Source organism: Nuphar pumila, chromosome 1 (genome assembly GCF_984573655.1).
Source record: "Nuphar pumila chromosome 1, dmNupPumi1.hap1.1, whole genome shotgun sequence".
NCBI lineage: Eukaryota > Viridiplantae > Streptophyta > Magnoliopsida > Nymphaeales > Nymphaeaceae > Nuphar > Nuphar pumila.
This window is the reverse complement of record NC_143249.1, coordinates 41540493-41559676: the sequence shown is the minus strand read 5'-3', so window position 1 is coordinate 41559676 and position 19184 is coordinate 41540493. Positions and strand designations below refer to the sequence as shown.

General features: G+C 39.3%; 1 protein-coding gene across 1 annotated transcript in view; it reads right to left on the bottom strand.

Annotated features, from left to right (window-relative positions):
* LOC149848799 (phosphopantothenate--cysteine ligase 2-like) overlaps positions 1–8064 on the bottom strand; it is a 47284-nt gene extending 39220 nt beyond the window's left edge. Inside the window, exons 1-7 of the mRNA XM_090005285.1 lie at positions 8010–8064; positions 7386–7509; positions 7258–7302; positions 7078–7163; positions 4701–4753; positions 4560–4619; positions 4368–4469 (exon numbers count right to left, since the gene is read on the bottom strand). Of these exons, the coding sequence (XP_089861411.1) occupies positions 4368–4469; positions 4560–4619; positions 4701–4753; positions 7078–7163; positions 7258–7302; positions 7386–7509; positions 8010–8064 (525 nt within the window). The remainder of the gene's footprint in view (positions 1–4367; positions 4470–4559; positions 4620–4700; positions 4754–7077; positions 7164–7257; positions 7303–7385; positions 7510–8009) is intronic.
* Between the last annotated feature and the right edge of the window lie 11120 nt (positions 8065–19184).

The window sequence follows — 19184 nt, the reverse complement described above, 5'->3', positions numbered from 1 at the left end:
CCTCTTGGCCCAACGAGGAGGACACCCACGTGAGTTGTTAGAGTGTAAGGAGTTCGTTGGCACGGTCACCGTACGTGTTGGGCGGCCGGTTCGTGTCCGAAGTTCGATTTCGCAAGCATAGGAAACGATTTCGCAAAAGAGGTAGGGAGTTCTATTCTCTACACGTAAATCGAAACTCGTAGACACGAGTTCTTTCGATTTTTCATAAGGACAGACTCTATACCATTACACCCATACATGGGATTGGCGTGGGGTTTGTCGAAATATAAAATAGAGAGGGTTTTCGAAAGAAAACCCCCTCTCAAAATCGTTTCTTGTAAAAATCGATTTTCGAAACCGATTCGAACTATCATTAAAAAGGGGATTCATATAAGAATTTATGTTGGACTTAATAAAATGGGGTTAATTTCGATTTCCCCTAGAAGAAATCGATTCACCCCTTCTACTGGACGAAATTTCGAATTAAAATAAAAAAAAAACTATGTATGCATGCCACTGATTTTGTCAGAAATAAAATTTGTAATTTTTAAAAAATACATGTAATATCTAATTGTTTTCCTGCAAAATTTAGTTAGAAATTGTACTCAATATTCATGTGAATGTACTGTAGTGATTAGCATGATTTTCCTTATTTTTGTCATAGAAAAATACGTGTTTTTGTGTCTCTTGTTGCAAAAATCACCAAAACTATTTCTGAAGAAATAGGGTTCGGGGGGACGGGTCTGTTTTTCGGCCTAACAACAGTGAAAACGAGATTTGTCCATGGTAGACTAGTTTAAAGTAGTGTAGTGTTGTTTTTATGATTTTTCTTAGCATGTTCATGTAAAAATATTTCGGAAATATAAATTCGGGTGGCCGGTTTTGGCCCACCCGAATGCATATTCCTGTAAATGCATATTTTTGGCCTGACACTCAACCGGTAAATCGTTTGTATCTCCCTCGTCCGGAAGAGTTTTTACGATCAGTTTGTTGCATTGGAAAGCTAACAAAATTTCACTGCTTCTGTGAAATTTTGATCTTTGTTCATGAATTAATCACTGAACTATGACAGTCGGAACAAAAAAGTACAGGTCCACACTAAATCGTTCATATCTCCCTTATTCTGAGGAATTTTTACAAACGGTTTGTAGCATCGAAAAGCTGACGAAATTCTCTGCAAACTGTGAAAATTTCAGCTCTGTCCGACGACTGTAAAATGTTTTGTAACCTCTGTAACAGACAGATAGAATTGAGTTTTCGCAAGTTTGGAACCGGTTTGAGACCCGACTATCAAATACTCGAATTTTATGCCTTTTTATATATGCCTTTGTGAATGAATATCGGATTGGTTATGTACTGTAAACAGTTAGTTTGCTGCAGAAAATTAAGTACCCAATTATAAGGCACGAACTGATTAGTGTGCTAATGCACAAGTGTGCCTCCGTGGCCTCTCGCTCATGAATGGACAAAAGTGTCCATCTTGCAAATTCAATGCGAATGTTAAAGGACTGCACATGTTGTAATTGTTTTCATGTGACTGCCATATACATGATGATAATGAGTTGATTTATTGGATGCATCTAGTGTAACAGAAAATTCACTGCTTTAATTATGCTTACATGTTTAAATTTGAAAAGAAAGAAGCATGTGCAATGAGACAGAACTTAACTATTTCAAATATGCATCTATAGGCCCGAAGTGGCCGAACCCCTTAAGTGGAACTGTTATGTGAATATTGCATGTAAAACAAATAATTTAAAAGTTTAAATATGCAACATTAAAAGATCAATACTTAATAAGAGAAGGAAAGTTGTACTACTCTGGCTTCATGGGCATCGAATTGAGCATGGAAAGTTGCTCCTCCCCAGCTACGAAGATAAGAGAACCCTCCACATTAGACTGCAATGTGTAGGTACAGAGTCTCATGAGTAAAATCAGAAGCATCGGGATGGTAGTGTGGAAACTTATCTCGCTCTTAGCGTCCCTCACCCAGCACTGGCGAATGGTGCCCGACCAGGCCAAAGTCACCTTTGATTGAAAACACCATCTGCGCCGTGACCCTGACCCAGGATTACTGCCTGTGTTTGTACCCACAGGGATAAGAATTGTAACCTAATTTGGTTGTGCATTAGATAGGCATGATATGCATCATATAAGAAAGAAAATTTAATTAAAGATAATAACTGGTTCATGCATATAAAGTTGACTTCTGCAATGGTAAGTGGATGAATTCTTAATTGTTCATGTATCTTTAATTATTCATATTTACTTGAATGATTGAGTGACAATGATTTTGTAAATGCCTGCTTGAATGACTTGTTAAATATGCGTATATGCAAATTTTAATTTAATGAGTATTATTTGAATGCATGAAAGATCGAAATGACTCCTGCTTGTTCTAATTTGTGTGCTTTGAATAGCTCTACCCTACTGAAACATTGTTTGTCTGACCCTATTGTTTTTAAATGTTTTCATGTAGCGAGTGAATTCACATGCGATGGCGGGAGGTTGTGATGGGGGCCGAGAAAAGCCTTTCCCAACCTTCAAGTGTTTTTGGACTGCGAGCATTCTGTCATGCTCAAGACTCTGATTCATATTTAAATTTTTAAATGGATTATTATTATTAAATTTGATGGACATTTATTTGATTTATGAATGTTAAATTTTCTGAATCAAATGTACGTATGAAAATGAATGTGATCGAGAAGTAACGCGCCAAGTTTTTGTCCCGTTGAATTTTTCGCTGCAATCTTATAAAAGTATTTAAAAAAAATCACAATTTTCGGGATACAAAATTTGGGGTGTTACATTTCATGTGTCTTTCTAGTTCTTAAGTTTGTGTCCAAATGTATAATGTTTTGATTTTTGGAGTTCCTTATGGAGTGCATTGGAATCCGGACCATTTCGCGACACATCAAATTATAAATACCCTGTGCCCTCATGATGTTGGCTATATGTCGGTGTCATAATTATACGATGTGATGATTTTGGCTTTATGCCAGTGCCGTAATGGTACAATGTGATGTTGGCTATATGCTAGTGTCGTAATAGTACAATGCGATGATTTTGGCTTTATGCCAGTGTTGTAAGGGTACAATGTGATGATTTTGGCTTTATGTTGGTGTCATAATCGTATGATGTGATGATTGACTTTATGTCGGTGCCATAATGGTACGTTGTGATGTTGGCTTTATGTTGATACCGAAAGTGGTATGTTGTACAGATGCCGGTATCATGAAAATATGTTGTGTTGTGGCATGATGCAATGCCGTTAAGCTTATAGAGGATTGAGGTGCCACGTAATACAAGAGAAACAAAACTGAAGGATAACCTAGACGTTTACACTTATAGGCGGATGTAGTATGAGTATGTGTGTTAGTGCATTTGGGCACCTGAGGGTCGACTTGGCCTGAGTTGGGAGTCAACACCTCGAATCAACACCTCGAAGTTTGCTTTGTTGAGTGGTAGTTGTTGGGATCTGAGGTCGACACCTATGTGTAAGGGTTGACTCCCAGTATGTTCTGTTTGGCGGGAGGGTCGGCCCCTGAGTTGGGTGACCTCTCTTCTGTTCAGTGTGATGGTTCAGGCGTGAGGGTCGACTCCTGCTTGTTGAGTAGTGAGGTTTGTAACCTTGTTGAAAATTCTTTATTATGTCAAAGTCCAACAAAAGCATAAAGCACACAATAATTTCACCATGGCTAAGCACATAATTATCTCTAAGGATAGATAAATGATAAGGCACTTGGCAGTGATCAAATATTTTTCATTTTTATACAAAACTTAACAGTTCTTTTCTTCATTCATGAATTGGAAGTCATTTTTTTTCTTGAACTTTTAACATGCTTAAATTTCCATTCGCAATCATAAAAAGTTTCGACTTTTAGATAAAGTTCTTTGTATTACAGGAAAATGTTGATCTGAAAAAGCATACCCAGAATCATAGTTCAAGTTCTACTTTCTTTTCCCTTTCATAAACAACTTTTTGGATACTTCATAACCCTACAAGAGAATCAGCAGAAGTGCAGATATCAGGCAATTCAATATATTTCTGAGAAGAAATAGAACCTATGTATGTATGTGTTAAAAAAGCAAGGTTTATTGTCACTTGCAATTCATCGGTAAGCTATGTTGCTATTGTTGTTTTATAATAAAGCAACAAAATGGAAGTTCTGAAAAATCTGACGCATGGTAAATGGCATTTCTCTAAATAGGTAAATAACTTGAAATTAAGATACTTTGAGAACAAGATATAATACTAGATCTTTTTTATTTCTTCCTAAAAAAAAACTATTTATTGGATGGAACAGTAATTGAATACTAAAATCGAAATATGCCATACTGGCTCAAGTGTAATTGATGCTGCAACATTAACAACACAACATTCTTACCATGCTATTCCAAGGAACATAAAAGTCAGACACTGCAGCAGCAAGATAAAACATGCCCCGTGACCCAAGATTATTCATTAATATTGCAACAATCCGCAAAATCTGTTCGATATCACCCAAGAAGGTATGCATTAATATTTGAAGGCCATATTAACACCATTATCTTCAATTATAGCAATTAGAGTGAACAACCTGCAGATATTCAAATATGGTGGTGAATGGAATTTTTAGTAGGCGACCTTCTCTTACAGCCTGCAAGGAAAAAAAATAGTAATAAGTTCTATATATGTAAAAGGAAAAAACATCAAAGAAAACAAATATTTCAGAGCATACAGCATGGTAATTGCCAATTGAATTTTTCACGACTTCAGTATGTGACTGTCGCACTGAAAAGAGAAAAATTTACAATAATAAATAGGATACAAAAGTGTCATGAATAAGGGAACTGAAATAGGATAATTTATTAATGTAAAACAGCACAAATAAGTATAGCATCTAACAAGTTAATACTCTTCATGCTTAAAATTAATTGTCAATATGAGATTATCAAAATACAGAAATGAATGAACTATGAAACAGATCAAAACTGAAGGAAGTGCCAAAGTTAATTGTATGTCAATGATGACCTAAACGAGCAAGAAATTACCCAAATAATTTAACATTGGAAAAATCTACTAGATCATAATTGAGGTAAACTAGTGATATTTTATATTTAATAAAGTAATCATGAGCAATAGGCATAGATTTGGCAAAGAATAGACGAGAAATTTATGTTAGCTTTGTTTATTAACCTAGTGAAAAATGCACCACCCACAATAAACAAAAAATCATTGAACAAATACAAAAGTAACAAAATAATGCACTAGAATCTCTCTCTCTCTCTCTCTCTCTCTCTCTCTCTCTCTCTCTCTCTCTCTCTCTCTCTCTCTCTCTCTCTCTCTCTCTCTCTCTCTCTCTCTCTCTCCACACACACATACATGCACAAATAACTTGTTAATAATCTGAAAATGGAAGAATTATGTGGTATTTCACAAGCACAAAAAATTCAGTTTCGTTGACAAAATTTCTTCACATATGGATTTTCTATATAGTCTACCTGATCCACAGTATGCAGGTCATGATACTTCCACCAGCATATGTGAGATGTGATCTAACTAAATCGTTTAGATTAATACTAAAAGAAAAGGGAGATTCCCTTTTGTTCCTCCCTCTCCTTCATGCCAAGGAGCACTTTGATTTCTTTGATTCTTTTTTAAATGATTCACTCAGATGTAAAGATAGGCTGATTCATCAGCTTCTGTTTAATTTCTCATGCAGTTAAGTCCTCATTCGTACATCTAACTGGCATGTTTTTCTCGCCTCCTATTTCCATATAAAGAACATGGCAAGGAAGAGGACCCTATTTAACTTTCATTCTGATTGATCCACATATACACACATATATTATGTGTATAGGTCCAAGAGAAATAGATCAAGAAATCTGGATTAGATTTGAGAAGAATCTACGTGCTTCTCATACATATTCATACATGTCTAAAACCAAACCATATTTTATAGAGATGTTTTGTGAGGCTCCTGTCCTTAAAAAGCTCACCCATATATCGACAAATTTTAGGCTACTAATGAGTTGAATTTGGCTCAGTACCCAATTTCTGAATCTATTTTTGACAAAATGATGGAAATCATGGGCTTTTTAACACATATAGCGATCTTTTTTTCCTTCTATTTCCCTTAACCACTGCATTCTCCCACCTCCTCTTCAAAAAAAAGCAGTTCTTCTTGTAATGCCAAGCTACCTAGTTACCGTTGACTTTGGACAACAAGATCTGATCTTGTTGCAATTTGCAATAGCTCCTTATTTTAGTAAATTGAATGACCTCTCCAATCCACATGAATTTTGAAAAATTTGGTGGATTATCTCCATGTTTGGGACACATGCACAGACACACACACTCACTTTTCCCTTTTTGAAAGAAATAGTGATAACTGACCACAAGGGCTCTGCTCATCTGGTAGGGGCGACTTGTGAATGACACCAAGTTGACGGGACGTGACAAGTTTGAAACCCACAGGTGGCATCCCTTGCCGCAAAGTCGAAGCTGGGTGTACTCCCCTGTGGGCAGGGGGGACCTCAAGGGTTTTACCAACCGGAGGCCAACCAATATACGGTCGGTGATGGGGGCTATTTCACATGGATGCAGCTGCTGAAACGGGGATACGGCCATTTCTATAATATGACGTGAATATAAAGGAATACAGAACAACAGTTAAAATGGAGTATCCCTGTGACAGAATGGGGGGGGTTTCCCTTTGACTATAAAAAAAAGGGATACTGATAAGCTTTTGCTTGAATGTCAAAAAGAAAATAATAAATCTAAGAGTTAAAGAATATAAAGGAGCAAACCAGCCAAGCAGAGGGTGCAATTGATGCTATGCTTCCAATAAATAATGGCCCCTCCACAAAATCTCCAGCCCTAGCAACTGGGTATACTGTTTATGCTCAGATCACATCTTTGGATGTGAGCACATAGAGTTATGCCATTTTGAACTTCTTCGATAAGATCCCAAATTATTGGTTACTGAGGTTTTCAGGATTTAGGAGCAAAGGGTAAACCCCATTTAAGCAATCTATGTCAAGATGCAAGTGCATAAAGCCCTACAGTAACATAGGTGATCAAATTTAACTGCAAACAATTTATAGAATTCATACCATTAATGGTCAGCTCATCACTGAGCTCGAAATACTCCATAAAAGAATCTTCTGGAAGATCCCTAAAATAAGGTTGGCATGTCCCACTGGAAACAAACAGGCAACAATTGATATAGCTGACAACAAATCAATATCTACAATATGTTGAATGGGACAAAAAAGTAAGCTCGACACAAGTACCGTCTATGGAGAAAGATAACTGCATATCCAGCCTTTATAAAATACCTGCACATATCCGATAAATAATTTATTGTAATAAAAGTTTTGGTTAAACTAAATAGAATACAAAATGTAAAAAAAAAGAATACTCAGTGGAGGCTGCGCCACGATGGCCTGAACTAAAATTGTCGATAAATCGAACACAACGGTGCTCCAAAGGAACAGTAGTACCCCCCGAAGTTACACAAACAATACCAATGAGCCTCCTACTCTCTGTACAATTTGGATAAAAAAATAAACAATAAAAGTGTGTCAATGTGTGCTTGCATATGCATATGTTTCATGTACTGCAACCACCAAACATGATTGGAAATAGAAAAGAGGAGAAAAAGGAAAACGTGCCAACAGATTCAGCATGCTGAGCAATGAATTCTTTTATTTTCGTAACAACATCATCACCATCTTTCAGTGGAGGAGCTGAAGAAAAGAAGGATCTTGCATTCACATCCAAAGTCTCAAAAGTAGGCACTGTGCTATTCTTTTCCCCCATCAAACTGATCTACAGTCTATCTGCATCAGAATTGACGTTTCAAAAGCTAAAAGAGAAACACTCAGCTTCTCTAGATAATAATACGGTCTATCAATTACACACAATGGCAACAAGAGAAGCAAAATATAGAGTCTAAAAACATTCATAAAAACTCAAACCAAGGAAGCAAACTATAACATATCTAGTACATACAAATTTGATTAATTTACAAAAACTCAAATACCAGCTTGAGTGCTTGCTTGTAGCTGGTTGTAATTCTCGTTCACAGTGTCAAACATCCAACTAACATGAAATTCAAGTGGTTGCAAAGGAATAAATGAAAATAAGAGCAATAATGAAACATGAGACATGAAATTTTCAACATTATAAATCCAGGAAGTCAAGATACAGTTGTACACCACCCAGATATTTAATTTTTTGTGTTAATATTTATATAGTTTTTCAGACCTCGGCTTTTTTAGTTTTAAAAATCTTGTGTTTCGATGCACTTCAAAATTTGGAAAAGTTATCTAGGATTTAATTTCTTACACGTTTGGTTGGATACAAAATTGTGGATTGTTGCTTTGTGACTGAAGAAGCAACCCGTTTGATCTCTTTGTTAGGATCAGGCATAATCAGCTAATTCAGAATTTAAACACAAACAAAAGAAAAAGGTAAACGATAAAATGATATGCTGATTTGTAAGATGGCAACTCTTTCAGGCAATTTTAACAGTTATGTATGCCGTACTTATCGTTGTTCTGACAGGGAGTCGCCATATTTCGGCTTGCGCGAGGGGTGACGCCCATGGGATTTGAACCTAAACGGCCCGCCTAGCAGATTAGGCCCCATCTCACTACGCCAAACCCCTTTGGGGCATCCAACACTTAGCTTGCAGTGGTAACATTGGATAATACTACTTACCGTTGGGGCCTCGCAAAAAAAGTTGTTTGAGGCATATCTACAAACACATGGTGAGCAGGGATACTGATCTGGGATCTATCTCTTTCTGGCCAATTGATCCCCAAAACTTACCCCTTTGACTTTCAGAGAGAGAGAGAGAGAGTACCGGTGATCTCCGGAAGATGGCCGGTGATCTTCGGAGGGGTGCGGCCGGCGGAGGTAGGATTAAGGATCGGAGAGGTTGGGGCATTAAAGAGGGGAGCTTTAGAGGAAGGATGGAGATTGATTGGTCTTCTCGTTTTTCCTCTTTTTGTTCTACGGTTTTAGTACAATTACAGTGGTTTGTTGTTGTCACAGTGACAAAAGTTAAAAACGGCAAAATATTGGCAGTCAAAAACTCGGGAGATTTTGAAATCTTTCATAAATCTCGTGTTTTTTTGGCAAAATCTTGGCAATAAAAAATAAATAAGTAATATAAAATATATTTTTATAATAAAATATATTTTTATAATAAAATATATTTAAAAATAAAAAACTTGGGGGGTTTCAATATCTGTTAAAAATGTAAAATCGCACGATATTTGTCACGCTTTGAAAATCTGGCAATAAATTGCCGTTTTAAACTTTCAATCAATTTCTCACGATAGTTGTTGTGTAGTTTCTCCAAAAATCCCTCTTTGATTTTCATCATCAACCTAAAAAAAAAAAGAAAAGGAAGAATTTAAGCAATGGTTAATTGCTGGATGTAAACATCAATCGGCCCATGAGTTGCTGTCAGGCAGCTCATATTTTAGTTTTTTTGAAAGGCAAGCTGGGTTGGGCAGACCCCACCTGTTACTATTCAACGTACCACTGGGGTTTGAACCTGTAACGTCCTACCCCAAGGAGATGCACACTGACAGCTCCTACCAACGGTGCTGGTCCAGGCAGCTCATGCTGGAGCCACTGGTTTATGGATCACAACCACTAAATATTTATTTTTCTAACATTTTTTTTTTCTAGGCCAAGGGGAAAACAATCCCATCACTTGCAGCACTCGGCAGGCCTCTGATTGATAGTACACCTAGCTTCAACCTTGCCGCAAGGAACACTATTTATGACGTCTAGTCAACTTGATGACATTCACAAGTCACCCCTACTGAGGGTTGTCAATGACGTCTTGTCAACTTTCGAAAATGCAAATCAATACCCTAATATCTAAAAAGTTTATGAATTTAAGTTCATTGAAAAAATCCTAATATTCTAATTAAAATCAAGCATGAGCTAATTAGGAAACATAAAAAAACCTCAAAACCTTAATTAAATATTTATGCTATATAAAAAAAATAAACTAAATAAAAAACAAAAAACCCTAACAAGTATCATATATTATGCTAGAAAAGCAAATAAAACCCTTAAAATCAAAACATTCATGTTAATTTTTAAGAAAAAAAACATAAAAAAAAAACTGAAACTCTTAATTAAACATTCATGTCATTTGAAAAAACCAAAATTAATACCTTAATTTCTAAAAAAATTATAAATTTATGCAAATTGAAAAAACCCTAATTGTCTAACCAAAATCGAGCATACATTAATTGCTTCCTGCTAATTTAAAAAATATACAAAAACCTTAAAACCCAAATTAAACATTCATGTTATTTAAAAAATAAACTAGATAAAAAACCTAATCCCTAACAAACACCATATATTATACTAATTGGAAAAAATAAATAAAACTTGTAAAATCAAAATGTTTATTTTATTATCATACATTATGATAACGAAAAGGACATAAAAAATTAAAACCCTAATTAAATATTTATGTCATTTAAAAAATCCAAAGTAATGCCCTAAATCTTAAAAGATTCATAGATTTATGCAAATTAAAAAATCCTTAATATTCTAATCAAAATCAGACATTCATTATATGCCTAATGCAAATTAAAAAAATACATAAAAACCCTAAAACTCCAATTAAACATTCATGTTATTTAAAAAATAAGCTAAATAAAAAAACTAAATCCTAACAAACATCCTACCTTGCTAATTGAAAAAAAAATAAAACCCTTAAAATCAGAAGTCTATTTAGGGCATAATTTGAAAAAGAAAAATGAAAAGAAGAACAAGAAGAATGTAGTGACATGCCACAGTGTTGGAGAGGTGGCACGTAGGGCACAAGTAGCGTGCCTGAGGGCCTGACCCCTCCTAAACAAAGAGGGGGAGGGTGCATGTTACCCGGTTGAAGGTTGCCGCTAGACAACACTGTAGTTTTAGGGAGAGAGAGGACACGTGTGAACAACACATGGCAGAGGCTAGACCAGTGGAGGCAATGCCATCTTAGGTATGGCAGAGGGTCGAAAAGAGAGAGCTGAAACATGATTTCAACATAGCCACATAAAGGGTCAACAGAGTTGAACCCAAAGAGAACAAAAGCAGAAAAACAAAACAAAACAGAAACAAGCAGGAGCAAAACAAACGAAAAACAAGCGGCTCACGTAGGAGCCGCAAAACCAATAAGGTCCGGAGGGAGCGCAACGACAATTGGAGGAAACGTTAGATCGAGAAAATGAATACACAGGATCGCGTAAAGGTCTACTAAGTTTTTTTGCGCAAGATGATTAATGTCAACCAGAGATTCCTGAAACAGGGCATCGTTGCGCGCCATCCAAACGAACCACCAAGTGGTAAACAACCACGACCTCTAGATTAACTGCCACCGCTTACTGCACCGAAGGCAGGCCAGACCCAAGATGAGGTCGAGCACAAAGGACTCTTCCATGACCAAGATCTCTAAGTGCCTTCAAGTCCTACGAAAGATCTCCACAAAGGTAGGGCAAGACCAGAAGGGGTGAAACAAGGATTCTTCAGCAGCATGACAAAGCACACACCAGCTCGAAAGCTGGAAGCCCCACCTCTTTAAGGTAGAGTGAGTTTGGACCTTATCGTACAAGATTAACCAAGCCAGGACCCGAGAACGTGGTGAAGGGCCCTTCGCCCAGAGCACAGATTCGAGCAACCAGGCTGCCCCTGGGAGAAGCAATGATCTATAGACTTTGTTGGTCAGAAACTTTTCGATAGGAGCAATAGCCCAATGCACTCAGTTACCAATATCGACAGGATCATCAAAATTGTCGTTGAAGAAAGTTAAAGCCGACAACCATGACTTACGCAAATGGAAAAACGCTCCATACCACAAGCGAAGGAAAAGCAGAAGGAGAGAAAGAGGCTCATACTTAGAGAGAATAAAACTAGCGCAACGATTATCTGGTTGATGAGCAAGCCAACATTCCTTAGAGACCAGGGAAATGCTCCTGAGTATGGGCGCAAAAATACCTAAATCGGCCATAGAACGCGGCAAGACTACCGAACACCAGCCAACTAGGTGGCGCTTACCCTTGAGATGACACTCAGACCAAAGGAAGCCTACCAACAGACGTGTCAGTTGCTTCTCCACACCCACAGGCATAAAAAACATGGACATGAAGAATTCCAAAATGGTCGAGAGAACGTGCTTCACTAAAGTTAGGCGGACAACGTACGAGAGATAAGAAGCTTGCCACAAGAGTAATTTATGCTTAACTTTAAGAAGCATCGGAGCCTAGGCCACAGAGGAAAGACACTTAACTTGTAACGGCAAACCCAAGTACAACATAGGCAGCTCAGATATAACATAATTAAAAATCTTCATCCCAGCAGCTAACATAGAGGGTTGGACGTAGAATACAGAAAGGGAACACTTTTGCTCATTGAGAGAAAGGTCGAAAAGAGAGAAAAAAAAGTGAAGAATAAGCTTGAATCGAAGCATTTGCTGAACACTAGCACGGTCGAAAATGATCATATCATCAGCATAAATAAGAGCATGAGCATAGAAGTCCTGGACTGGTAAGGGATCGATGAAACTGCAGCCAGCGGCTTGCTTAAGCAGCACAGTAAAACCCTCAACGATCACATTGAACAATAAAGGCGAAAGAGGGTAACCTTGACGCAGACCCCACTCCAGCTTGAACCGTTCCCCGAAAGTGTCGTTGATATTTAGCATAGTCTGGGCATTCAATACTAGTTTCCTAACCCAACCAAAGAACCGACGACCAAACCCGAAGTTCGATAACATTCGAAATTAAAAGGGCCATTGCACAAAATCAAGGGCCTTATGAAAATTTATTTTAAGAATGAAAGAAGGTTGACCGCAAAGATGCAAAGAGTGCACAACCTCGGTTGCCATGATAAAAGAATGACAAACCCTCTTATTATGGATGAAGGCAAACTGAGAGTTCGAGAAGACCTGCTGAGCCACCGATTTCAGCCTATTTGCCAAAACCTTGGCAATCATACGGTAAAGAGCACTCATCATCGAGATCGGGCGAAATTGAGAGATATCCGAAGCGTCGACATATTTAGGAATAAGCAAAATAATGGCTAAATGAAAAGGGTGAGGTAGCCTGAAATTGCGATAAAACTCTTTGAAGTGGCTAACCACGTATGGTTTGACAGAATCCCAGAAAATCCTGAAAAAGTCAACATGGAACCCATCAAAGCCGACGCTTTCCAACCATACAAATCCTTGATAGCACGAAGGATCTCAACATCCAAGGATCTTCTTTATAAAGTACAAGCTTGGTCATGAGAGATCGCTTGTAGCATGATAGACACAATTTTCCCCTCTGCAACCACCGAAGAGGCATAAATAAACTTGAAATAGCGTGTGACGATCGGGTTGACAAGCTGATCAAAGAAGTAGACACCCCCAATGGAGGTAGAAGGAACGACCTTCCTCTGATGACGATGGGACGCATAGGTGTGAAAAAATTTAGTGTTGCCATCACTGACTTTGAGCCAATTCACCCTGGATCGCTGCTTCCAACGAATTTCATCCCTGACTCTCCAGTTATTCAATAGCATAGATAGGTCAATGAACCTGGCCTGAAAACTCAAAAGTTGAGGTTTAGAAAAAGCACCAGAGGAAGACATAGACTGGTACAATTCAAAAAGCTCATGCTCCCAGGCATCCAAATGCTGAAATTTAACAACGTTGCAATTATGGATTCAGGTCTTGATATACTTAGCAAGACGCGAAAGCTTGTTGATAAGCCGAAGAGCAGCCCAGTGCTCGACAGAAGGTTTAGACCAAGAGGCAGAAATAACTGAATTGAAATCTGGCTCCTGAAGCCACCATTGCTAAAAAAACAAAGCTCCTGGTGAAGGAGAAGTCATCCCCCAAAGAGTGATGAACTGACCATGGTCAGATATAAAGGGTGCAAGCAAGACACAATTAACGTCAGTGATGAGGTCCAACAAAGAAGGGGTGACAAATACCCTGTCAAGAACCCGACAGCACGGGCGTGACTGCCTATTCAACCAAGAGAAGCGCTCATCGGTAAGAGGAAGATGATAAAGGAGATGCCAGTGAACAAAGTCTTGGAAGCCTCAAATAGAGGGATTAGGAAGGATGATAGAATTGGAATCATGAAGAGAAAGCAAACAATTGAAATTGCCTATAATAAGGTGACATTGATCATTAGAAGTAACCACCCTGTCAAGGTCATCCCAAAACGCGGGCCTCTTGGCAGCGAGATTGGGTTCATAAACTACAGACACTACTGCTCTCCAACCAACCGACTGTAAGCTGAAGGCAACAGACAAAGAGTAGAGACCCACGTCCAGCTACGATAAATTTAAAGACTTCTTATCAAAGAGGAGAATATCACCGACATGGTGGACCGCGGGCTTAAAAAAAATCCGCACCCCGCTAAATGGAAGAAGCGACCGCAAGCGGGATGTCAGCCATTTTTGTTTCACAAATGGCAAACAGGTCAGCATGAGCCTGTCTAATCCAACTCGCTAAAAATAAGCACTTGGGGACAGAATTGAGGCCCCTAATATTCCAACAAACGAGCTTCATAACAAAAAATCTGAAAAGACCTGTGGCTATCGCGACCTGGGCGATCTACGAGGAGACCAACCAAGAGAAACTGAGGCAGGAAAGACAACCCTCCTCTGTCTATGGTTACCAATGGGGGAACGCCGAACATTCTCGATGAGAGAGTCATCCTGCGAAGAACTGAACGAAATAGAAGGGGGGGGGGGGGAAGATATCCCAAAAAACAGAATGGAGACCAGAAATAGTTGAATCCATGACAACCGATAGAGTTAGCAGCTGAGATGCGAAAAGAGAGATATCTAGCAGCAGAGCAACGTCGCCAATCTCCATACCCAGAAGGTGCGAACTGGGATGCAGATGGAGTTGAGAAGAAGGCAAGTGGGTCAACACCCCCCCCCCCCCCGACAGACCGCCGCCAGGGGTAATGATAGGAGAAAAAATCGGACGCAGGGAATATGAGATAACCACCAGAGCATGAGGGGAAAAGGGGTGAGGATGAGGATCCGAGAAGCCAATCACCATGCAGTTGTTGGTCTGGTTGGAGAAAGCATGAATTACCATAATATGGATAACAGAGAAAGCAGAACTTCGAGATGGAAAGGGAATAAAGGAAGAGATTGAACTAAGGTCACCACGAGCAAGACTATCCACCCGCGCCACCGAGCAACAACTGAAAAGAGAGACGGTAAAAAAAATGTTGGGTCCCAAGGATGCAAAGAAATGACCGACTTAACTGGAGAATGAAAATGAGAGTAGGCCTTGGCATGGCATTGCGAACCCAAACCTGGCGACATGAGTTGTGAAGGGGAAGGCAGAAGCACCACAAGCCCACCTCGAGCAAGCAAACCTGAAGGCATCACCAACGAGACTTGGGAAGGCACACAAGAAAAAGTAGGCCGAGGAACCCGCACAGAAGGAGAAAAAAAAAACACAAAGTCCTGAGAAGAGAAATCATTGAAAGGGACAGATTGAATGAGACCTTCTCCATACGGAACGATCGACGTCCTGGAGAGAGATGAAAAATGTGCCAGGTCCCAAGAAGGAGACAAATTGACCATTTGAGCTGCATTAGAGAAATCAATGCAGGCCTGAGCATAGGCATGCGAGCCCATACCAGGCAGCACGAGCGATGACGTTGAATAATGAAGGTCTGATTTCCCCACTGTATTCAAGCATACCTGGAGGAGCCGCCAAAGAGACTCGGGAAAAAGCGTCAGGAAAACAAGACATACGTGGAACAACCGACGGCTGGGAGACACGCACATCGAGAAACCAGGCTAGAATGAGGCTATCCTTCACCATAAAAGAGGCAGGGAAAGCCGAAGATGAGGACTAAGAAACCTTAGTAATGGACGATGTCCAGACCGAGATCCAGATAGACCCAATTTTGATCGCGAGGAAGGAATCTGTCGGCTGCTGAAGATCACCGATTTGCACCCACGGTGAGAAAGATAGATGTCTGATTAGCCGAGGATTACTCCGACGAGCATAATAACACCTCAACCCAACAAGAACTTGAAATGGAAGAGACATCCCCACCGAGAGCGGATGAGAGAAGGCAGAACACCTGCGCATCCAGACCGGGTGACGCCGAGAGAAAAAGAAGGAATCACACTTGTGACAGTGAAGACACTTATGAAAATTCAGAGAGAAACAAGCAACACACCACCAATCCCCCGGCCTGGCAAGACTTAACTGAGATCTAGAACAAAGGGCATGGAAGGAACGCTGCCACGACTTATCCGTCACCTGAATCGATGGCACACGGAAGAAGAATGGCGGAACCAACGTTCGAGATGAGAAGCGAGCCCGCGACAAGGGAGAAGCGCAGCGACGTCGAAAGCAAAGAAAAAAATCTATATCTGAGCCTGAAAGGAAGGACAACGTAGATACCCCACCGACGAAGAGCAAAGGCAGCCCCCCCCACCCAGTTATTGATAACAACCTGGATGAAACGAAAGGCTTGCTGGTTTGAGCCCAACAAGCGATCTGGAGCGAGGCCTCCGAAACGGGCCGTCGGGAGGGGGGGGGGATACCGAAAGCAGAAACAGGATAGAGGGAAACAGGAGATGCCAAGGCAGGAGAGGAGAAAGGATAGGAGGAAGGAGGGAGGGAGAAAGAGAGGAAAAGATGGAGAGAGATCAAAGGAAAAAAAAATGGAGGGAGAGCCGAAAAACAGGATAGAAGAAGAGGGGGAATGAACGAAAGAGAAGGACACACACAGGAATTAGTCCAGCGAGAGGTTGACCCCCATGGCGAAGATACGACACCAGGGAAATGGGGACCCGGAGAGAGAGAGAGAGAGAGAGAGAGAGAGAGAGAGAGAGAGAGAGAGAGAGAGAGAGAGAGAGAGAGAGAGAGATGCCCCCTTGCAAACACAGAACGCGAGAAATGCCTGTTTGTCGATGGACGCAGCCTGCCCGCAGAGAGAAACGTCTGCTCAGCCCGACGGCAGAGAGAAACAATCTCAAAACTTCTTTTGATGGGCTAGGTTGGGAGCTAACCAGAGCTTGTGGCAGCAGCCGGCTATGTCAGAGAGAGAGAGATTAGGGCATAATGGGAGGAGAGATAATTGGGGAACGTCAGCCCTCCTTGGGTTGGGCGCGGGTCAGGCACTTCCCATATTATGCGGGTCACGTAGGAACTGCCCACCTTGATCCATATCCTCCTTTTTTGTGGGTCAGGGTGGGCACGTGCCTACCCTCCCAATAACTTGGCTCCGCCCCGGCTTTGACTACCAATTGGGAAATGGATGACCTGACACAGAATAAAGAAGGAAACAAGTTTCTCCACGCTCAGAATCCAAGGGGTTGTCCGCTTCACCTCGGGTTTGGAGATAAGGATCTTTCTCTATTCCAAATTTGAGTTCTCATGTGGCTATTTCTTCTTGTAAGGCAAAGCATGGTGGCATTTCTTGGTGACCATAGGAGAACACCACAGTTTTATCGAGATGGTGACCATTAGGTAAGGCAGGTTAAACCAGCACAACCATAACGCTTGGAGTTGGACAAACATGGTTGTCATCCTATTGACCAGTTGTGTTTATATATATATATATATATATATATATATATATATATATATATATATATATATATATATAATTTGCTGTACTCACTAATTAAAACTTATAGGTGTGGGTTTTATTTAATCAATTTGACCTTACAGGTGCATTCGTTATGTCTATGTATATATATGAGAAAATATTGATTGCACTTAAAGCTGTACTCTCGAATTAAAACTTATAAGTGTGGGTTTTATTTAATCATTTGACCTTACAGAAGCATTCAGCATGTCCCTTTTTACTGAGGAATGCGCTTTTGATTGAGTAGTTTTGATGTAAATACATGGATTTCTCAATCGTGAAATTTTTGTACAATATATGTTATTGATTTTTGAAGCTTTAAAAAAAATATTTATATGATGCAATCAAACAATTTGAAACATGTTTTTGACTAGAAAAATCATATGGATCATATCTATAGGACTTGATCCACACAAAAATCAAGAAAATGTAATGCAACAGGCTGTTTCTACTAGATGGTATGGTATAGTTGAGGGTAGCCAATAATTTCCATTTATCTATATAGAAAGTCTAGAAAACCCGGTGATAACATCAATTTCTTGTGATTTTTTTTCAAGAAATTCAAAGGCCATCACATTCATTGTAAAATCAGGAGAAATGTCAATTATCACATATTTTAGTATTCCACAATATTGTGACACTACTACTACATTCTAACATTTAAAAATATTTTTTTAATGCCTCCATACAACTTAACTATAAAGGTGGCAGGATCTTATTAATGCTTAACTTTATTGATTATTGCCGTTTTTTTTTTTTGCTTGCCAAGAAATGAGGCAAGGGATGCAAAACTGAACCTAACTATATTAACCCTCTGATTTGTGGACTTGACATTTGAAGGCATGAAATCGCAGGCGTTCCATCGGATCAGAAATGGGCCGGATCTTATTAGACAAGAATCTGAATTCGGATCTGATATGGAAGGGTTAAATACGGTTGCAAAATATGTGGTAGTACTGGATCATGTAAAAAATGAAAAAAGAAAGTTACATATTGAAAAAAACAATCAGTTTGTATTTGATCCAAATGTGATCTGATTTAATATGGAAGAAATACAATTTAGAAAATCGAATCTTATTCAAATCCACATTTAGATCTTATTGTAAGATCCAAATCTGAAAAACAATAGGCCAGATTCATATCAGAAATAGCTAAGTATCACAAAGATATGGGTACGGCCCGACACCCACTGTGAGTTCGACATGCAAGCTCAATTTTTTTTTTTAAAAAAATAGGTCAGGATAAAATTAATTTTTATATTTAATATATTTAAATTTTTTAAAAATGAGAACAATATCCATTCATGTCAATGTTCAGTCAACGTGTCCAGTCGTGTCACCATGCCCCCAGATATCGTGTCCATGTATCACAGCTCAAAAATCAAAACTTTGACATTCATGGTAATGGGCCAGTTGGCCTAAAAAAGTGTGACTGGTTTTAAGGTAGTTGTGGTTCATACATAGCATAACAAGCAACATCTGCCCTATTAATTAAAGGGTCTCATATGGCACACACACTTGCACAAGACCTTTATTACAGGGTCACGTTAGGGCACTGGACATCAATGCTAG